This window comes from Pagrus major, chromosome 20, assembly GCF_040436345.1.
Source record: "Pagrus major chromosome 20, Pma_NU_1.0".
Lineage (NCBI taxonomy): Eukaryota > Metazoa > Chordata > Actinopteri > Spariformes > Sparidae > Pagrus > Pagrus major.
In genome coordinates this window covers 21,677,142-21,695,732 of record NC_133234.1, presented here as the reverse complement: position 1 = coordinate 21,695,732, position 18,591 = coordinate 21,677,142, and the positions used below count along the sequence as shown (strand labels likewise).

Here is an 18,591-nt window from a genome sequence, read left to right as displayed (position 1 = left end):
TGTATGCAATTGAACGAAGCCAAACTGCTGCAGACATTTTTATTTATTCTATTATCACTATAAAATATCTTCCTCTCTGGATGTATACAGTTTCTTCATAGCCATACTTTGAAAATGAAAAGAAATGAGACTATGAATCAATCTAAATGAAAATGACGCTGAGAGACATCATTTCTGGTACAAGACGCTCTATTCATCATTAATCCTGACTCCTGTTTTCCCCTCATTGATTGTATATCCATTTGTACCGTCAGTGGATTGAATATATGGATCTACAAATAAAAAAAAAAAACAACATAATAATAAAAACCATTAAAATCATTATGTGACCAAACAACATTTTTTCTTACATCTGGAGAACAAGATTTGTAGGTCAGGTCATCTCTGCAGCTCTACAGTACTTCATTATAACACTCTTTGTCACATTTTGCCTTCATCAAAAACATCGCAGCTTCTGTGATTTGGCCTAGAAATGAGGTAACCGTTACGAGCTGTACCTGCTGAGGACGCCGTTAACTGGTTGTGCGTTTTGACCTTTCAAAGGGCCGGCCTCTGCGTTGGTGATGTGGGCGGTGCCTGTGTGCTCCAGCCGTTCTGAACCACCATCCTGCATCGACAGATAAGACAAAACCAGTGAGATCACACCTCGTGTTAACTGGCACAGAAACACAGTCTGACCAACCCAGCATATTTAATGAAACTACATCACAGACTAACTGAATCATCCTGGTCCTGTGGTCTTAAATTATTCAGGCTAGATTTGTGGAAAAGCGCTGGGTTCTCCCAAAACTTAAAAACCTATTCTGCACTGTCATCAAGATGCATCTCTGCCAGCTCCTTCCACAAGAGCTCTAACTCAGACATTAACACAACTTTCAATCACAGGACTAGTTTTCTAATTTTTCTATACTGTTTATTCAGGAATCTTTCCATGCATGCAGGTTATATTTGTTTTAAATCAACAATGTGACTCACACACAATGACACCATTACCACAAGGTTAAAGTGAAAACTGACTGGATGACTAATCAAAATACAGCAGTCCAAATGTAAACCAGGAGAGGAGGCCACTCCTGCAGTGGTGCTGGTTTAACTGGTTTAGCATTCGTACACACAATACAAACATATCCGGAGAGACCTGAGAGATCCTGTGATAAATTATTTGGCAATAATCTGGAAATGAAGGTTGAAGGAGTTTATTATACAAAAGCTCTTGTGTCTGATTCATTTCAGACCTCAGAGACAGGAAAACAAAACAAAACAATTTCCTGTCAACATTTCTCTTTTAATTTGCAGCAGATGCTTTGACAAAAACAACTTGAACGTTTCACTGATTGTCAGGTAGCTGATGAATAAAGTCACCTGCCAATAAACGATCACAGGCTCCTGCTGAATGAAGGCTGGTTTAATCTGGAGACTGATGTCTAATTTCTTCAACAACAACCTTTATTAGCATTTTTCACACTTACATTGTATGTTAATTTTGAATGGGCTGACATGTTATTCAAGCAGCATTTGGATGTTTTTTTATTGAGAATGTTTGAAGCTTCAAGATTTAACCCGGTGCTGATGTTTTGTGCTGAGCCTTTCTTACAAGAAATGACCTAAATTACAGCTACACTACGGCTCATTCTTCTCACCCTACTCATTCACAATAACTGTGTGTTCTTTAAACAAGTACAACTTAACCCCCCAAAGGCCTTGTAGTTTTTAATCATTTCCACGATGTATCATACAATAAAAAGTGAAGCAAATTCAGTCATTTTTGCTTCAAAAATTACAAAAAACATCCTCAAGATCCTGGTGAGGCTTATAGAGTAGGATGCACCACAAAATGCTCAATACTCGACAAGAAATACCACATGAAAGCTAGACTTAAGAATGCCTCCAACTGTGGATGGATCTTAATCGATGAGTCTGCTTTGAGGCAGCAGATATTGGAGAATAATTTGCTTTATCCCCAACAGACAGAATAAAGCCCAGCCTCTGTTGAGTTTCACTCTGCTTACCTGAGTATTTACAGGCTCTGTCTTCACTTCTGCCCCACCTGCAGACACCATGCTGGGGGCAACACCTCCCAACTCTACTGAGCCCTACAGAATCAAGACCTGCGTGTTACACTTCCACCCCAAAGATAAATATAAGGATCATATTGATGTGACTAACTGATCAAACAGCTCACACGACAGACACACGCATACATATATAACAGAGGCGTGAGCGACTCACCTTGCTGGCGCGGATCTGTCTGTAGATGTCGGTCTGCTGTCGGATGCGGTACTCCAAGTCCGAGATGTGGGCCTGGAGCCAGTTCCAGTGGCTGATGATGGCGGCTCTCTCCACGGTGTAGCGGCTCTCCGCCCGCTTCCATCTGAGGGTCAAAGAAAAAATAGGTGTGAGTGCTTGTTTTAAGGTCAAGAGATGAGATTATGGACGAAATTCGGCACCAAAAAGCCTCTTAGTTGTGAACTATTAAATTAATCACCAATCACAGTAATCAATAAATCGCTCATATTTCAGCTTCTTAAATGTGAATGTTTTCTGATTTCTTTTCTACTCTATGACAGTAAACTGAATATCTTTGGTTGTGGAAAAAACAGGACATTTGAGGATGTCACCCTGGGCTTTGGGAAACACTGATGGACATTTTTCAACATTTTCTGATATTTTACAGATGAAACAATGAATTGATTTATCAAGACAACAATCGAGAGATAAGACAACAATGAAAACAATCGTTAGCTGCAGCCCTAAAACCAAAAGGGAAATATGATCCATTTCCTTTTTGTACAAATGGATAAAGTACATATATTTCTTGTAAGACAACTGCAAAAATACTTTGTAAAACAACTGGCAGATTAGTCGACAATGAAAAGAATGGTTAGCTGCAGCCCTAACGATTTAAATACTTCAAAACAGAGCTGCAATGAGTATTTAAGTAATTTTGAAGCGAAATTGCCAAAACATTGCAGTTTTCAGCCACTTAAATGTGAATATTTTCTTCTTCTCTGTTTTATATAATTGCGAACTGAATGTTTTTGATTTTGAGTGTTGGTCGTATACAACAAGACGTTTGAGGATAACCTGGGATAGACATTTTCCCCTATTTTTCTCAAGACTAACGATTAATCAAGAAAATTATCAGCAGATTAATCAACAAGGCAAATAATCAGTCACAGCCCTAATATACAGGCAAGTTTGATAAATGTCTGGTCTGCCATCATCATTGCCCTATCAACGTTGAAATATTAATAAAATATTTAGTGAGACTTCACGCATTTCCCTTGTCAGACTGCAGAGGTCAGTGAATCAGCATTATACAAAGCTCCCAGCAATGTGAACTGCAGGCACCCTGGAAAAACATTCCAGTCAGAAAACAATAAGACCAGGCATCCATTTGAAGTGTGGGACAGAGATAAAAATGGGGATTTTCATTACACTGATTTATTTCATGGCAGAGAGTGAATGCCAGCTGAGAGCAGAGTACTCCATTTTACCAGTATGACACACAGAATGGGCATTTCAAAGGCAGACATGAGAGGAAAATGTCTGCTCTACACCGTGCAGCAGCGACCACAGAGGGCGCCATTTCGTCAAAATATGGGCTGCAGTGACCGTGGCTGAACAATGAAAAAAATGACTCAGATGGCAGACAAAGATAGACCTTGCACTTCTCTGCGCTTTCCCCACCCTCCACCCGTCTCTGTTTTCAATTTCCAGAGCTCCACCAGGATGGAGGAAGTCGGGAACAGCTACTGCTGAGAGAGGGAGAAGGGACGGGGAGGAAGAGGGGGAGCAAAAGAAGGACAACAAGGAATGGGAAGCTCTGGCAGCCTGGGGAGGAACAGAAGGGCTTTAAAAGCAATCTACAGGCCACAGGGTGCTGGAGGGGGTGGGGCTGGGTCAGGGAACAGTGCGGCAGACACTGGGATCACCAATAATCCAAGCAGGCATCCTGTCTTATTGTGGAGCTGAGCGGAAGGAGAGTTACTGAGGTTGCAACGCAGACATCAGCCACCAATCAGAGCAGTGAGAGATGTCTTGATTCCCATCTTTACTCAGCCACCACAATTAGAAATCTATAGCTTGTTCACTGCACTACAGGAACAAGGACACTGCTGCAGTGTTAATAACACTTCCTGTTGCTTTTCTATAGACTGGACTCTGCACAGATAAACAAACATGTCAGTGAATGTTCACCAACACTGCAACACTCCTGAACACGCCCAGGGCTGGTGCATTAGATCAATGCACTGGCAATTCATTTGCATCCCTGAGTCCCCGTGGAGACCCATCTTAGAACAACACGGGTGGCCTAAAGTGTGTCGCACGATCTACGCCTCAAATTAGTCTGAGCCTGTGTGCTGTGATTCACCCAGAGGTGGGTGGGTGGACAACTGATACAACAAAGGGAGGAGAGGCCAGGTGTGGTGTCCCTCAGGGTGAAGTAGAAGATGATCTCAAGGAGAATCATACTCTGCTTGGAAAGGCGAGTAAGGCCCGTGTCCATATAGCATTTTGTTTTTCAGGCAGAGAATCGCTGGCTGTAGGCTCAGGAGCACCGAGAGAAAAAAACACTGCACGTGCATCTTGTAGCTATGACCACAAATATCTTGACAACCGCTGCTGTAAGATCGACACGGAGTACGTGGGTGCATGGCATGCTCCGCAGGAGACAAAAATACGGTGAACCTGACGATGCCAGGAAAAAGATAAAGAGCAATGGTGACGCCTCTCTGAAAATTTGATTGATTTTCAACTCGAAGCAGGCGCACAAAAAAGGCCAAGTGCTCGGAAAAAAAGACACTGGGCGCTGCGCCTTTTCTCTGGGTGACTGCATGCTGCTGCAGACGCTCACTCCTCAATCGGAACAATTTAAAAAGATGCAGACGCTCTGAGAAAGAAAAAAAACGCCATATGGCCACATTAGATCACAGAGAAGGGAGACGGAAACTGATCAAGAGAGAGGGGAAATTAAAGTTAGAGGACGATCCCAACCCTAGTTCTGATTTAGACCAATGAATTAAAACGAAAAACTCATCAGTTCTCAGGCTACACTCGACAGGATCTGACAAGGATGCAGGAAGAGCTAAATCTGTAGTTTACTAAAATATAAACACACAGAGGCCATTACAAGTCCAATGACCTTAATCGTCATAGAGACGGAGGAGGGGTCAGTGAGCAGCATTGAGAAACCCCCCCCCTCCCAACACCAGGAGCTCCATCCCCCTCTAACCAGGACATATTTTCCTCCCCCCTACTCCCACACACAAAGCACCAGCGGCAATCACTACGGCCGCCGTTTTTGGGCTGTCAGCACATTCTCCATTGTGGTGCTTCTCTGGATGCAGCACATATGTTGTATGGTGCTGGACACCCCTGTACCATACAGTCTCCTCCAAAACCAACACGACCACTCAGAAAACGTAGCCCAGCTCGTCACCATAAAACCAACAGGCGTCTGAGATGACATGATATACCTTCCACTGGAAATTTACCATCAACAGAGAAGACGTGTGATATTCCTTCATGCTACCAGACACAATCATCAATCAATGCCAAACTAAGTCGATTTTGTCAACAATTCAATCCTTTGTGGTTAAATTTGCACTCGTACTATTGTCTTTTCTACACTCATTCATCCTGCCCTCCATAGTGTGTGTTTATTCATACTGTAGGGGGGTGTACTTCCTTTACATAGACACACAATTGACTGGTGCAAGATTAACGCTCCATTTAGTATACGCTTGTAAGAAGCAGTGACATTATGCTGTACACTTCATATGTAATTCTCTAGAAATTCTCATCTGCTCAGCCATTTTTTGCTTATCATCATTTGTCATCACTCAGCACGATGAGTACATGTTCAGCTGACTGTATACATGCCCTGATGAAGACCTGGTGGTTGAAAAATGTTGGCTTTTTTTTTTATTGATTGCCATGACAATGAAAGCTTTTTAATATTTCCTTCCTCGTTTCCTGATATTATCTTTTTGGGAGTGCATGTATTGCCTTTGGGATCACCTTTGTCTCCCTTTTTCCTAGAATACCAGACACAATTTTTTGCCTATATTGTATTACATAGAGCAACCAATCATCTTCTCCCTTTTTTGGACCATGTACATGCTTCTGTATGAAAGGGCTACTCAGAAACAAGACTTCTGACAAACCCATTCAACCCTATCCCACATTCCACTATGCAGACATTTAGACACAAGAAGGAACTGACTGCACTGTTATTTGTTTGCTGCTGTACAGTTTTATCACAGTATACTACTGCTACAGTTATTAAACCGGAGCAGGGAAGCCTCCTAAGGAATGCAATACAATTCAAAGTATCTCAAAAATTGTATGATAAGGTTTTTGTTTATTCTGTTGAGGTGATTCAACAGTCATATCAAACTTTAGTTTACGGAAAAACAATTAGAAGACAATGTGCCAAGAAGACTGTTTTGCAAAAAAACTGTTTTGTAGCTGTGGTGGCAGCAGGTAATGTTTGGTTTTTGTTCCAAGTCTATCCCTGTTGATCTTAGTTTTGGTTATAGTGTTATAAGTGGTTTGCAGCACTAATATTATTCATTTTGGTCAGGTGATATAAGTGATTTAAGGGCTGCCTGCCTGATGCTTCTTGGTATTTTGTGTTTTTGTCTCGTTATCCAGATTATGTTCAAATTCCCATTTTAACTAGCCGTGGTGGTAATGTTCTTATTACCACTCCTGAATTAATCTGAAGAAAACACTGCATAACCATTCAAAAAGATAAATAATTTTAAGGGCAAAACAGTAAGCACAGACCACATTAAATACTGATGAAGGCAGTGAACTGAACTGCCTCTAAACGGCACAAAATATGCAGCCATCAAACTCAAGTCCATCACCGGTTGCTGCTCATCTCTGGACCTGTGCTCAGCTGTGTCCTCTGACTCAAAACATAATGCAAGCTGGGGCTGCATGACATGATACAAATAAATCTGAGATTATTTTGACATTTACTGAAATAGCAATAAGACTAGCAATTAGAAGGAATGATCATTTTACATCACTATTTTCATTTTCATGGAAAAAACTATAAAATCATGATGATGTGACATTTGTTGGGATCTGTGCCACACAAACATGTTTTCTTACATCTGGAGAACAACATTTATAGGCCACGAAATCTCTGTAGCATTATAATACCTCATTATAATGCTGTTTGTCACATTTCATCATTATCAAAAAACTGCAGCTTCTGTAACGGATATTGCACTAAGCCATAGTGCGAATTCAATTATATTTCAAATAACTGTGCAGCGCTAATACAGACAGTTGTGAGTTGTAGTCAGAGTTGCAGCTGTATCTGTCCCTGTGCCTCACTTAGATGAATTTTGTTACACCAGAAAGATTTTGCAGATGTGCCACAACTCTACTCTAAGTGCTGCTACTGATTGAAAACAGTATTTAAATGTCCATATTTTGCTGAGAATTGCAATGAATAGGAGGTAAGGGATCCCAAATGTGTCGTCATCCAACTTTCTTTACAGACTTACAAGAAACAGAGTTACACAAAATCACTACACCAAAGCGGTGATGCAGACTACATTTTCTAAATGCAGTTATTGGACCACCAAACATATTTGCTAGACATGCACCATATATATCGAGCTGATAATTTATCATATTGGTGAAAATCCAGCCAATAACTACAGACGGTAAGACGAAGCCAAATTGCTTTCATGGACTAAAATGGTAACTCCACCAATTTCGCACATTAAAGTGTGTTTGCAGGTCGTGGGGAGGACTACTGCATGTGAAAAAAGTAGTATAGAGCCATTTGTGGCTCCAGAGGAAGCTGCATTTAATCTGATAAATTGCGTCCAATGATGTCACTCAGTGGCTAAGTTGCATTGTGAGTAATGCAGGCACCAGGTTTTGAACAGGAAGAAAATGCGTGGACTAAAAAAAAGACGTTAAAGATATCTCTGGTTCTGCTTAATTGTTTTTGATCATTTGTTTTTAAACTGTCTATAATGAGTCCAACAGTGTTACAGGAGGGCTATACTAGACCAGAACACTGCTTTTCAAAACCTGGTGCCTACATTACCCACAATGCCACTTAGCTTCTTCTGGAGCTTCAAAAGTTTTTATACTATTTTTTTCACATATGCAGTAGTACTCCCCAAGACCTATTTACACACTTTAATATATAAAATGGGTGAGGCAAAACTAACTAGTGTATAGAAGACTAGCGACATATATCCAATATAATAACTCCAATCATGGGAAAAGAGCAGGACTGTTTACACAAGGCAGTCATCTCGGTTTTAATGTGCATTAGGTGATAACTAATGACTCTTTATCATAGCCATGTTAATATATTGAAACATGAGCTCTTTGTACAAAAATCTGTCAGAGGAACACGGTTATGAATAGAGGTAAAAAAGAGAAAACAAAGGTCTGCAGACATTTTGCTTTTCATATAAAATGCAAAAATATCACTTTGCAATTATGCTTCACAACCCATTCAGTCATCATTAATGCTCAGTAACAAGAACAAGGGAAATCAAAGCAGCAGCTGTCAGTTTAATTTCTTTGTTCTCTAGAGTCAAGGACTTTCAAAGCACATTAAAAGAGCTGAAAATTATCCAAACACTGAAACATTTATGGGAAATGAACATGGCCTTATTTTTCAGGTTTATTCTAATGTGTCAGGATGGCTGGCTGGAGCTTCACAGGACAGCTGGTTAAACTCCTCTCTTAGTGGAAGAAAGTACTCGGGAGCAGCGATTGTGAACGAGGCAGGCCGACAGGGTGTGGGGCAGGAAAAACTAGAGAGGGCAAATGCAGCCAGAGAGCTGCAGCAGTCATTACATAAAAGAGGGGGGTTATGTAACGCCTGTGGGTTCGTGTTGAGGAACTTGGGCCGAGCTAAACACATCCAGATGTGTCAAACCGGTCAGAAACCTATACTATACAGGCACTCGCATACATTCATAAATACACGCACACACAGAGGAATGGAAAAAAAAAAAAGGGAAAAAACGTAGCTAAGCTTCTCAGACTGCAGAGTAATGCTGAGCCATAAGCATGAAAGGCACGCTGTAGTCTCAGCCAACCCAGTTACCCTAGTTCACGGGCAGCAGGCAGACAGGCATTTTAACTGTCTTATTGCATAAAGATCATACAAACATGTACTCTGGATCACCTAACCCTGGTTTCATCATCTAACAGACAAGAAGCCTGCCCAGTTAGGTGCATTTTAGTGCTGTTAAGATAACATAATTCAGACATTTTCATTGTTCTGTCTATGACTTATTATGTAAGCTCTGAGATTTCCTGATGAGCATTATTGTTGCCTCAGAAACCAGAAACGGTGCCCACTCGCTTCTTAACACGGAACAACCCGTGCTCCATGTAACATGCCTAAATAACAGATATTTCAATGACTATCAGAAAGCGTCTCTGTGATTCTGCAGCTCATTTAAAAGCAGACTTCAGCTGTTGAGCTAGCAGCACCCACACCCTGTAGAGGCCATTGTGGACGTCACATTCACAGACAGACACAGTGGCTAGAGCAGAAAGGCCCTGCAGCATAAGCACGGCAACAGATGTTGGCCGGCCCCCAATCCTCTAAGATACGGGAAACCACGTCTACAGTATAGACAGGGATGACAGGATTAGTTGTAAGCAGTGTTGCATCCAAACAAGCAGCCCAAATAGGTTATTTTCCACACTGCTGTAAACTCAGCTGACGTTAAATAATTGAGGTGCTGCTGCCTGAAGAAGACATTACATTGTCTGTAGTGTTGATCGTTGTAGTGCTGTAAGCCAATAATTGTTAACTGAGAGAAAATGTCAGTTGTGAAAATGTGGCATTATGGGTATATTCACACACACACCCTACTGCTAGAACAATAATGTGTTCACAGTGAGGTAGGGTTTCTCCTGTGCAGAGCTGGGAGCTGAGAACCAGTTCTCTCCGTGCTGTGGGATGGATGATTATACAATGTGCATCAGACAGCTGCTTACAGGCATTACAGATGGACAGTTTTAAATGTCCATGGCAGCTTTCACTCCCTGTACAGAGAATTATTAGGCTTACATGTGCTACCACTTGGCAAACATTTGCGAATCTATAAGTGACAGGTGCCTGTGACAGCAATACAAAAACTTTCACAAAGGGCTTATTCAAAACATCTGAGCACATTAACGAAGCTCTACAAGCCTGTTTTGATCACTTTGCTGTTCAAAACGTTCCTGTTCAGAACGGACTGAGTGCTTGGCCTGCGGTTTTCTCAATATTATCGACCTGCAGAATTGGAGAACCCCCACAGTTCTAGGTCCGCCGTTTTACAACCTTTTTTAAGCTGAAATCTTCACTGTAGCTGCTATGGTAAAAGCATTAGCGAGCACCTGTCTTACATGGGTGCACAGGCTCAACCACATGTCATGGGTGTAAATGACGTCTTTTCAAATCAATTATGGATCTCTGGGCTTGCGGTGACTTGGATTACACCCGACGAGCTGTATGGAGCCATTTTATGGTTTTTTTTGGTTGGTTTTTTATGTTTTAAAACAAGTCTACAGCTACTTCGGTTGTTTAGGAGAATGCTTCAACACTTTTTTGCTGTAAAGCTCCAGGAATGTTTTGTAGACTACAAAACTTCACCAGACTTTCTATCCCCATGGGGATGAGAAGATAATGACCGAATTTTCATTTCTGGGTGAACCTTTCCTTTAATACGCCACCGGTTTTACTGTGGTGTTCTCAAAAACATGAGCCACACCTAGGTTAGTAATAATAACAGAAATTCTTATTGTTATTTCTGCCTCATTGTTAAATGACATTTAGTGAACTGAATGTAGGCCAGACACACCGAACACATGAAAAGCAAAATGTGCAGTCATTTTATGCATTAAAAATGTCAGAATACACAATTTGAATATTTGATTTAAGACCAGTGTTATCAATATTTGTGGGGGATGCTTTAAGAAAAGCCCTGTCACTTAAATTTATTTCTAAGAAGATTTTCATCCAGATGTAACAATAAATGATTCAAATATTTACTTATATCATTACTCTTTATAAAAACTCATGGATTCATGCTGTTGAGAGATAGGGTTAGGGTTAACCCTCTCTCTAAATGGCTCTGACAATAGCACTTGTGACTATGCCATTGTCAGAGCCATTTAGAGAGAGGGTTAACCCACTGTTTAAACTCTGAAACTGTCTGTCTGGAACTGCAAAGTCTAAAACTGTGGGAGCTATGCAGGGCCACATTTCTGAGCTTTTTGAGAACCACTCATGGACCCTGCACTTCCTTGGGCTTTTAGCAATACATCTGCCTAGTGTTGAGTTTATCGGATAAGTGGTTGTCGAGACAAAACCCAAGGACAAACAGACGGACAGAAATTCCTTCCATCTTACTGAGATTTTGTAGCAAGTAATACAGGTCAGCTAACCTCTTGTGCCCTTATAAAACATGGCTGAACCAATTGTCAAGTGCACTCGGATCTGGGTTATTTTTTCAAGTGAAAAATGACACTGGGTTGCTTAACAAAACTCCTGCAGGGAAGGCAACATCTCAATATTTGCTTCAGCAGGCTGTTATGTGGGTCAGCATCTGAAGATCACAGTTACTGATTAATCAGTCGACTAGATTCATTGTAATATTAGTTCAGAGCTTACTGACTCTTGTGTCTTCCTCATATGGACTCAAACACAACCAGCTGATGTATTACAGTTATCAGTGACTAGATTTGTATTATACTGAACCATACAATATACTGTAGCCCACCTGGTCTGGCAGATATTTTTAAACAGGTACAAGAAGAACTACGTATTTACTCTGAAAGTAAAATAGTGCTGTAGTTTATGAACGTACATTAAAAAAGGGGCACTATGTAGTCTTGGAGAACATATTCAAACTCAGGATTTTTACATTTACAGTATAAATTAGGTAGTAATACCAATTCAGTAATATTTATTTTTCCAAAACTGAATAAACGAGCTGTTCTCAGAGGAAAATAAGGTCCCCAGAACACTGCTTGAAGCTTGAAAGGTGGCAGGGTCCTCCAAATATAAACAAAGTAAAACCTGCAACTGTGTTGTTCTTTAATGTCTGTTTGTTTATTCAGTGTATTGAGTCAGGGAGAGTTTGTTTACTTAGTTTGCTTAGGCATAACGCACAAAAAAAATATAAAATCAGTTGATTGAATCTGATTCCCCAAATCTACATAGTGCACCTTTAACAGCAGATTCTTCAATAAGGAGTACAAAAGCAACTGTTTTCTGTTGTGTCGGGGGTTTCATATTCGCACAAACTGTTGTAAACTTTTACCGTCTTTCACAATTCCACAGAACTGATCCATTAACGAAGAAGCACTAAAAACGTCCATACATTTATGGGAACCTATTTCTACACACTGAGGACTTAGCAGTCGTTAACAGCAGTGACTAATGTTGCAAGAAGCCGTAGCTGCTTCACAATAAAACCCCTAACAATGGTCGGCCGCTGGAACGCATTCATGGTAAAGCAGGAACAAGACGTGTCACGTTTGCTAGAGCAGAAGATTTACTGCAGTTCAGATTGAAGAAGATGAGAATAAAAACAAGATGGCAACTAGCAATTTTGCCCGGTTGTTTAAGGACTGTAAAGGGCGCTTCGTCAAGATCAGAACACACAAAAAAAGCAGTGATGACTGTAATGAGCTCTGCAGGAGTCATGTTACCATTGTATTGAGGTAGCTGCCTTGTCCCTACTGTTGACTCTGAAGAATAACCTCCATGTCTTTAGGATGCCTTCTCAAAAAGGTAGTACTAGATGTTCTGTTACAGACTGCTAGAAATCTGATTGGTCTGCTTGAGCTCAGCAGACAACCAGAGCATGAATATAATGAACGAAATAGAAACACAATGACTTTGGTATGTAAAAAATGCTGCTTGATAATGTACGACAATCATCTGAGCTCATGCACTGCCACCCCAAAAGGTTTAAATCCTGTGTTCACCTATAAATCAACCCACATTCATGAACATCATGATGGCCTATAATTAATGCTGCCTTTAACCTCATTTCCTTGGTGTGGCATTTATATTTATGAGGTGTAATAGTTTAGTATGTGTTGGCCAAAGCCAAATTCAGAATGACAAGGATGTACCAAAATATCACATCTAATCATTATGTTCCTAATTTAACGAGAAAATTATTTTAAAATTTCCACTATCTGTCATCATGACTCTGGTGTAGCTGACCTGACAAATATCCTTCACTATTCTCCACCAAACTCTATATACTCCTCAGTATTAAAAGAAGATTTAATTTTTGTGGAAAGCACCTACAACTCCCGAGGGGATCCATTTTCAGAACCCCTCCAGCTAAATATATCTTTCACTTTCAGTTTAAAAAAATAACCAGACAAGAGTGAAGATGCACATTTCATGCTGTATCACTGAAAATTTACTTATGATTAACAAATAATTTATCAACTGAATCCATAATAAAAATTTGCTAATACTCCCTAAGTCTCAGGATATTGATGGATTTGCGTCGGGTGAGGGGGAAAGAAAACTACACAAGCTGATGATTTAAGGGAATTCAAATGAAAAATCTCCTAATTTTGAATATCCCAGACAGCATAAAATCTTCTCTGCTACAGTGGGACTTCAACTCAAATACAGCCGTAATATTTAGTTATCAGCTCAAAGGCCTTTATTGCCTTGATGTGTAATTTTATGACTCAAGAGTCACATAAAACATTGATATCAAAGAAGAATATTTCAAAACAACTCAACTGTGTTGTAAGTCATGACACAGTAAATCCTCCAGCTGTCATCCCTAAATTTCTTTTCCATTATGAAACACACTCTCGGTCAACAAACTTCATCATTGCAACATTTACCTTCACTATCATAAATACTTCTACATTACAGTTGTTATCTGTAGATAAAAGTGCTGAAAATTGTTTCAGTGTTACTCACTAGATTTACCCGTTGTCCATTTGTTAAATAAAGTATTCAATATTCAGGTTTTGAAGAGAAAATGTAGGACTTTGTTTTGAGAATTAAAGATGTGAAACTCAAAGCCATTTTCGTTTGCTTCCTTTGTTTACATGAACCATCGAACTCATAATGACTTGTCACTTTCTCAGGCCTCATGAATGTAGCTCACTGTCCATTCTGCTTCAAAATGAAATGCTATGAATCTGCACACAAGCTCTTCTAATAAAGAAACAAACAAACAAAACAAAAGACACTGTATGAATACATTACAACAATTTCTCTACTTTTCTATCATGCATGCAACACACACACACACACACACACACACACACACACACACACACACGCTTCCTGTTACGTTATGAGGATATTTGGGTCAAAGGTCTAAAGTCAACACAGTGAAGGATAATAAAAATCAGTGTTCTGAGCTGTGTTGTTAATAATCTACCCAATCCAACACAGGCCAGTAAGTCCATTAACGCTGCTGACCCACCTGCTCTTTTTTTTTTCCTTCCACACACTAATGACACAGAAAAAGAAAAAACAGTACTCTGGTGTGAACTTCTCATGGAACACATTTGCAAGCTCCTGCTGGGGTGAACCTGCCATCACAACATTCTGCATGTAAAAACATAAAATCCCACACCTTCTGCAAAACCACCGCCAACACCCCCAACTCTAGGTTTCTTCTTGGTTTCAGTTTAAATCAAAACATTCACCGGCTCTGTGGGCGCTCACTTGTTCGCTCTGCAGATAAACAGAACGTTCAGTTTCAGCCTTGGCCCTCTCAGGAGGAAGCACCGTGTGACGAGAGAGCTTTTAACTTTGAGTCCATTCGAGCCTGTTCGTTCTCCACAGGATGATACCACCCACACGACTACACATGATCTCTGGTCGAATGGTATCTCTACCCCTCCCTGGAGTTTGACCCAACCACAACTGAGGCAGACCAGGCAGTTATGATTGTCATTAGCACCTGCTAGGCCTGAATAGCATATTGCAGGGCCTAGAAATACAGGGACTTTACCAGGACAGTGGAAGAGCTCAATGTACCATGGAAATTCGAGTGTAATGAGTTACTTGGGCATGAGGAAATCAATCCTATTCACTAAAAAAATATGTTTGTTTTTACATGAATGCTGCTTTGAACACTCAACTTGTGTCTGAACAGTGAATTCTAAATTACTGCAGAATCATGTACGTATGTATAAGCTTGATGTCTCTGTGGCTGCGGACACTTTAACTTACATTTTCACATGTCGCTGCTCGATGTCCACTCTGGCCAGCTCCTCCTCCTCCAGGTCAGAGTCCCCTCCAGAGCTACTTTCTGTTACATCTGAGTCAAAGGCGCTTTCTGCTGAATGAAGGTTGGCAGTTCCGCTCAGATACAGCCGCTCCAGTTCCAAGGGCATGGAGCCGCTTTTCAGGAAGCGACGGAGGCCGTCTCTGTTGTTTGAAGAAGAGTGGCGTCCAGTCCTCCATGTAGCTGTAGGGGTCGCCGTCTCTGATTTGCGGTTACCAGCAAGTAGCCGGTTGAGAGCCGAGTCTAAGAAGCCACCCAGTTGCTGCTGAATGTGCCGCTCCACCTGCTTGGCCTGTACAACCTGAAGACGTTTACGCAGGCGCCGTAGTCGGCTTTCAATTTCAGCTTGGCGGCTGCTGTTGAGAAGGGTGCGCTCCCTAACATGAGCATCAAGGCTGTCCGAGGAAGAACTACAGGGCAGAGGAGGCTGTGGTGCAGGTGAGCAAGACGGGGAGCCCTGCTGGCTGCTACCTGGTCTCTCCCTATCAGAACCCTGTGGCTGGCTGGTAGGCGTGTGTGAGTCAGCCTCCTCTAAATTTGCTTGTTCAGTGGGGTTTGGGTTGTCATGGGTAAAGGGGGAAAGTGCGACAGGCTGATGCACTGGTGGTTCAAGGTTTTTTCCATCTGTATTTTGAGAAACCCCAGAGGAATGCTTCTGTTTAAGGGTTCCTTTCACCGGGATGTGCCCTGATAAGGTTGCTGTCAAGGTCTCTGAGTCCAGGGGCAGGTTCTGGGACTGAGAGTCTGTGGTGGCAGAAGGCTTGTCACCATTCACTGCCACCACACAGCCAGGGCCGGACATAGTGGCCAGCTTCTTGGCCAGGCCATTGACAGGTGCCATGGGCTGGCCACCTCCGTTGGTGCTGCCACTCATGAGGCTTTTGAGCTGGCCGCCAGAGAGTTCAATCGCCTGCCTCTTCCTCAACAGGAAGTCTCCTCCGCCGTTGAGTAGGGAGCTGGGCAGTATTCTGTGGCTCTTCAACACAGACTGTTTGATGAGGACTCCTTGCAGCTTGATTGACTCCTTAGTTGAAGGGACAGGTGTCACATCAGAGCATAGGTAAGAAGCCACCAGCGGCTGGAGCTTGCCCAGGGCTGAGGCCTGAGCCACGGAGTCGGCTTGGGGCTGCGGTTGCTGCTGTTCCTGGTCGCCACCACAAAAGTCAAGAGGGCACTCTTCGGAGGTGGCCTTGCACTTGGCGGGGCCGCTGCTATGGATAAGGATGTTGCTGGCGTTACCGTTGTTCTCTGCACTGGCCGGTGAGAGACTTGAGGATGGGGCAGCCAGTTTGAAGCGGATGTGGTGAGCTTCGGCTGGGGCGTCGGTGAGAGCGGGCGCCATCGCAGCCATGCAGTGCAGAGGGACGGGCACCGCGGCCTGCTCCACACCACCCGCTTACTGCCCCACCTGAGGACAGCCTGGACATAAAGACAAAAGAAGGAGAGGGAAGACAAAAATAAAGTTGAATAAAGTAGTCTGATGAACTCAGGCATGACATAAACCCTTATTACATCAAACTGTAATCCAAGTTGGCGTCGGAGGGTGTTGGGTGGAGATATTTTCCTATCAACACTTCACAGTTAACATTTACAACCTTGTACAGTGATAGACGCACAACCACATAGTGTTAGCAAGCATATACAGACACTACCTTGAAAATGTTTAAATACTGATTTAATATTGAAATCCACTCACAATTATTCATAAGGAAATCAAGTAAGTAATGACACTTAACCTGATAGCGTAAACACATGTTTAGGGAAGAACTGACTATAAAATACAAACGTTTGATCTCAAAGGCAGAGAGAGTGCTTTATGTACAAGTGGATGAAAAATCATCCCTTGACTTCAATTAAGACATTAATATGTTTTTACATACTTCTCCACATTAAATATTATGTAGGTGACAACATGAAGGCAGCATGTACCTATATACAGTAAAACAAACAACTGATATACTTGCACTACAGGTTCTGTAAGCCTGTAGAGTGAGTGGAAAATTACCAACCACTGCCAAAAAAGAAAGCGGCATTTTTAAAATATTTGCCTTGAAATATAATAGATGAAAGTTATCTAACATACTGACTTAAGAGCAAACCTATAATAAAGGTCTACAACTAATCCAGTTAAAGGCCTAATGAAATTAACTGGTGACTCAGTGACATTTCGTTGACCTACTGGATGCAAGTGTTGCTAAAATTGATCCTATAAATGGAACCAGGAGAAAACAGTTCAGGTGAAGAGGAGGAACATCTGAGATGATCGAATACACTCTCATCTTTCTGTCCATTAACTAAGCTCTCACAAACATTGCAGAAAATGTCATCTGATTCCACTGTAATCACAATAATGCTTCTGTCTGCAGAGGCCCTCTTCTGTGGCTTAAATAAATACAAAAAAAATAAAAAAAATTAATGACATGCTCTGACCTTGTGAATGGGATGCTAACGATATAGATGGAATAACAGCAGACATCTGAGCTACAACCCAGGCCAATAAATAATGCCAACTACACCCATGCTTGTGTGAACAAGCCTTCATTGTCATTTACTTACAAGGCTCCTCTTTATAGAATAAGCTTGGGAATTTAATTCAGATGAAGGAGGACACAGGAAAAGCAAATGCAAATTGTCCAAACCCCACTGCCCTATATGTGCCCTGGTAAGTCAGTGTGCAGCAGGGCTCCACACAGGCAGTGTAAGTAGGTGGATTTAGGCCCCAGCATTAGTCCAAAGCACATGATGTCATCCTGACCATATTCCTGTGTCAATTTCAGCTGAACTCATTAAACCATCCCCAATTTACTAAATGTTATTCCCGGCAAAAGCGATTCTCAAATGCAGTACGTAAAGAGAAAGACGAGGAAAAGATCAAGGCGAGGTATCGCTTCCGTGATTAACATGTCATCGACACCGACTGCCTCATATACATATCAAACTTTTAAAAAAAAAGCCTTCCTTCATTTAAGACGAGAGATGAAAGCGAGCTGCATCTCCGCGGATCGTCTGCAGGCTCAGATGAATGGGGGCTCAGTATTTCACCGCAGTTTCTAGTCAGCGCGCACTACGCCATGTTGGTATTTCCGAAGCAGATTATGCAATGCAATTCATCTACCTAAAACCGCCCATTCCGCTCCTAACACACTTGTTCATGCTACATGGAAGGAAACTGAACGACCGACATCAGTAAACGCACAACCTTTGTATCCACTATGCATCATAACACCAGGTGTTACATAAACTGTAACCTTATCGCCAGAGATGCGACAAAAAATGTCCACATCCAACGTTAGCCAACCATAACGTA

The 18,591-nt window shown here is 41.6% G+C and overlaps 1 protein-coding gene across 7 annotated transcripts in view; it reads right to left on the bottom strand.

Moving 5' to 3' along the window:
* kansl1a (KAT8 regulatory NSL complex subunit 1a) overlaps positions 1 to 18,591 on the bottom strand; it is a 34,638-nt gene that overhangs the window by 10,249 nt on the left and 5,798 nt on the right. For 6 of the 7 annotated variants that reach the window (XM_073489248.1, XM_073489244.1, XM_073489247.1 and 3 more), the window contains 4 exons: positions 15,230 to 16,703; positions 2,230 to 2,371; positions 2,010 to 2,093; positions 498 to 607 (listed from right to left, as the gene is read on the bottom strand). In XM_073489248.1, coding sequence (XP_073345349.1) covers positions 498 to 607; positions 2,010 to 2,093; positions 2,230 to 2,371; positions 15,230 to 16,635 — 1,742 coding nt within the window. In that variant the 5' untranslated portion in view covers positions 16,636 to 16,703. The remainder of the gene's footprint in view (positions 1 to 497; positions 608 to 2,009; positions 2,094 to 2,229; positions 2,372 to 15,229; positions 16,704 to 18,591) is intronic. The other variant, XM_073489249.1, reaches the window with a different exon arrangement.